The sequence below is a fragment of the Saccostrea cucullata genome, unplaced genomic scaffold, assembly GCF_032062105.1.
Source record: "Saccostrea cucullata isolate Sc308-1 unplaced genomic scaffold, CSIRO_AGI_Scuc_v1 ctg3482, whole genome shotgun sequence".
NCBI lineage: Eukaryota > Metazoa > Mollusca > Bivalvia > Ostreida > Ostreidae > Saccostrea > Saccostrea cuccullata.
Genome location: NW_026932919.1, coordinates 50,704 through 54,292, shown reverse-complemented (window position 1 = coordinate 54,292; position 3,589 = coordinate 50,704). Strand labels below are relative to the sequence as shown.

General features: G+C 31.8%; 1 protein-coding gene across 1 annotated transcript; it reads left to right on the top strand.

Annotated features, from left to right (window-relative positions):
- Positions 1-334: 334 nt before the first annotated feature.
- Positions 335-1,027, top strand: LOC134236511 (uncharacterized; the record flags this gene model as incomplete). Its single annotated transcript, XM_062718688.1, has 2 exons — positions 335-550; positions 833-1,027. Coding segments are annotated over 2 exons (411 nt in total), but the record flags the coding sequence as incomplete, so codon positions are not given.
- Between the last annotated feature and the right edge of the window lie 2,562 nt (positions 1,028-3,589).

Genomic DNA, 3,589 nt, shown 5'->3' with positions numbered 1-3,589 from the left:
ACGTTCTGATTGACTTTCATTATAAATATGAACAGACAGTTCAGCCATTTCTGTAATACACATGGGGAAACCCAAGACACACTTGTGACGTCACAGATATTGTAAACATCTAAACCGGAAGTAGCACTCGGCCTGATTATCGATCGTTTGGGCAGGTGTGAATGAGCATGTTTAACTATAAATATCCCGGGATCTACAGCATCATTTTACATGGCGTTTTCGATTTCATGATCCTAGCATTTACTTCTTTGTTACCATTGCTTACATAATTTCTCCGTGGCCTATCTTTAATATCATGGTATGGTTAATTGAGCATGTATATTTCTTGACACAGGACGAGGCCATTAAAACAGTGCCGGTCAGTAATGTAGACACCAAAATAAGGACCCTCACTCTTCAGGACAATGATACCCAAGTAGAGCTGACCCTTTGGAGGGAATTAGTGAACCAATCTATCACCATCGGAGATTACATTGAAGTATCACATTGTATAGTTTCCGAATGGCAAAAAAGAAAAACCCTTAACACCACCAGAAACACAGCTATCAAGGTACTTACTCTGAACAAATCAAAACATTCTCAAATTATCATTTTCTAAAGCCAAATATACCAACAGATCAATTCGTGCTGAAAAATTAACCTCATAGTGAGCACAATTTTTTGCACTTAACAAACTTGTAACAAAATTGGCTTTTTATGATACCTTTCAGGTCTGATTTTCATCTCTTCTTTTAATGAATTCAGTAATTTTTACATTGCTAATGAAAACAATGCCTTTAATATATTTCTCAGATTCCTTGATTAATGATTTATAAAAACTAAATAATGCAAGTTGTTCATTTTGGTGTTAGATGCCACCTATAAGGATTATGTCGTAGACATAAGCATGATAAGAACTCAACTTCAAAGACATAGAGATGTGTCACAATTGTCAAATGAACAAATGGAAGACTTAATTGTGCAAAAGTTTCCATTCCCAGTGAAATTTACCACCATTGGAGTGAATGTGCAAAGCATTGAACTTTAAGGTCTTATTGCAGATGAAATATAGCTTAAAGACAAACTTGTTAATGACAAGTGAAACACTTTTCCTGTTTCATAAAACATAATCTCCATCATTGTAATAAAAAAAAGAAATTCAATATCAGTATTAAACAGTATTTATCTTATTTCAGGTGCAAATCATGTACACATTTTCTCTATATTTTGATGTATACCTGCAGATATTTCTGAATTCCATCAATCATGTGAAACTTCATCAGACAAAAGCTGAATTCAATTACATGTCTTGTAAAAAATAACAGCATGTACATTTTTCATGTTTTGTAAATAGTGCTATCTTTTCATGCACATTGTTTACCATTCAGACTTGACTTTTAATGCTTATATTTTTCCATTTTTGTTTACTGTTTACACAGCCACCATAATGTGCCAAAATAGTTATACATGTATCTCTTTCATTTGTGCAATCTCATATTGTTATACTCCATCAACAGCAGTACAATGCCATACTTAATTTTTCACATGGTTTTCCTTATTTTCACCATCTTTGTAAAAATTTATTACTTTAGTCATACCCGTAATAGACACGGTTTTAAATGTGGAAGGCTTTACAGGTGCTATTTTCTCATACTGAGAAAAAGTTCAGATGTCTGGACTGTGCTATTCCATGAAATGTTATTATGTTTTTGTCTCTGTAAATATTATACAATTAGTTACTTTGCTTACTACAACTTTTCTGTGACATTTCTTATTCTAAAACAATTATGTTCTCTCAAATTGTGTAGTTCTGTAGCAAATGTTTTCCTTGTAAATATTTTTCACACTTGACAAGGATGTTATGTATTACATCCAACTTATTAGTGAATTGCTTATTTGTGAGATAACTTGTTTTGTATTGAACAACCTTTGTCATCTGTAATTATGCTGTTGTAATGTACATTCCATACAATGTACTCATAATTTTTACTTTTTTTTCAAATGTTGTACATATGCTTATAATCTTAGTTTTACATTTGTAATTTGGTTCATACTTAGGCAAAATTTTTCTACATATGTAGTATTATTGTAAATGAATTAACGGCCACAATACGATGCTTACTTTTTGTGTACATCTTTTACAACCAAAGTTTTCCTGCTGTGAATGAACACATTTAAAAAATTTTTAGGATATGCACACATCTCAATAGATGTATAACATAACATTCACTTGTACTCCTTATTCATTCTGTAAACATTTTATGTGTCAAAGAAGTTCCTGTTTTCTTTGTAATATTTTTATTCTCAACACCAAGATATGCCACATTATTCTTTCAAAAAAATATACTTGTGATAAGCTTGCCCTACAATGCTTTTCAAAATATAATGTACTTTGTACTATTTTGACTTATTCTGCATTCAACCATGTTTCAATAAAACTACTTCCATCATTTCTCCCTCCTCTTCATAAATTCAAACTATTTCAAGCTTAATAGAAAACACAAATTATAATACTTTTTCAAGCTTCCAATTATTTTAAAAAAGGCCAACTCTGTAGTCAAATAGTTTCCTGCTCAGAATGACAAAATATGGGTCAGTAGCTATTCCAGAAATGTTTTTGTGAAACACTATGCACCTGCTTGCAACAAAGTTCCAATAACGCAATTCCTAGCATATATAACACATTCAACGTAAAGAGGTCTTTGGCCTTGGAACACATTAATGGACTTTGCATAAAAAATTACTAAGTCTCTATTTCTAATGGTTCAAAAGTTCAAAAACTTTATCTTGAGCATATACATCACAGTCAAGGTCAAAAGGTTAATTGACCATGGTGCCATGAAAGAAAATAATTAGTACAGTATGCATATCAATATGAAGTACCTTTCTCCTATGATTCAGAACTTATGACAACAATAAAAAAAAATTATTTGTAACATATAGGTCATAGTCAAGGTCACTGATCTTGGTCTAATTTGGAAAAGCTTAATCAATGGAGTGTGCATACCAAATATGAATTCTCTATCTCTCACGATTCAACATTTTGGCAAAGTTTAAATCTGACAACTGAGAAATACAGATAAACGGATAAACAGGACAAATATAAATATGTCCCAATTTATATCGATCTGGACGCATACATATTCCAACTGCTATGCTAAATTTTCAAAATCCATCTCCCACAGTACTCAAAAATTGTTCTTCTTTTCTGAAGGTTTTAAAAGTCATGAATCGGTCAACTTACATTGAGTGTGACATGCGAAAACAACCAGAAAAATACAGCAGAACAAATCTAATTTTCATAATTAGTCTGCTTTCCTTGAATACCATATAATGATAATTAATTCCATGGCATACCCTTGTTTCCTTCTAAGATATATATAAAGCTTCATGAATATCCTGATTTTGCATACATCATAAGAGTAACAACAATACCACACAGGTCCAACAAAATCATGATTTGTAACACTTACACACCCTCCTCACCTTCAATCCTTACTTTATCTCAATACCTTTCCCTTTTCACTCCAAGTAATATATATTTCCATTAGTGTTAAAGCAGGTTCCTACATTATATATTCATATAATACACACCATCCATGCCACCGTC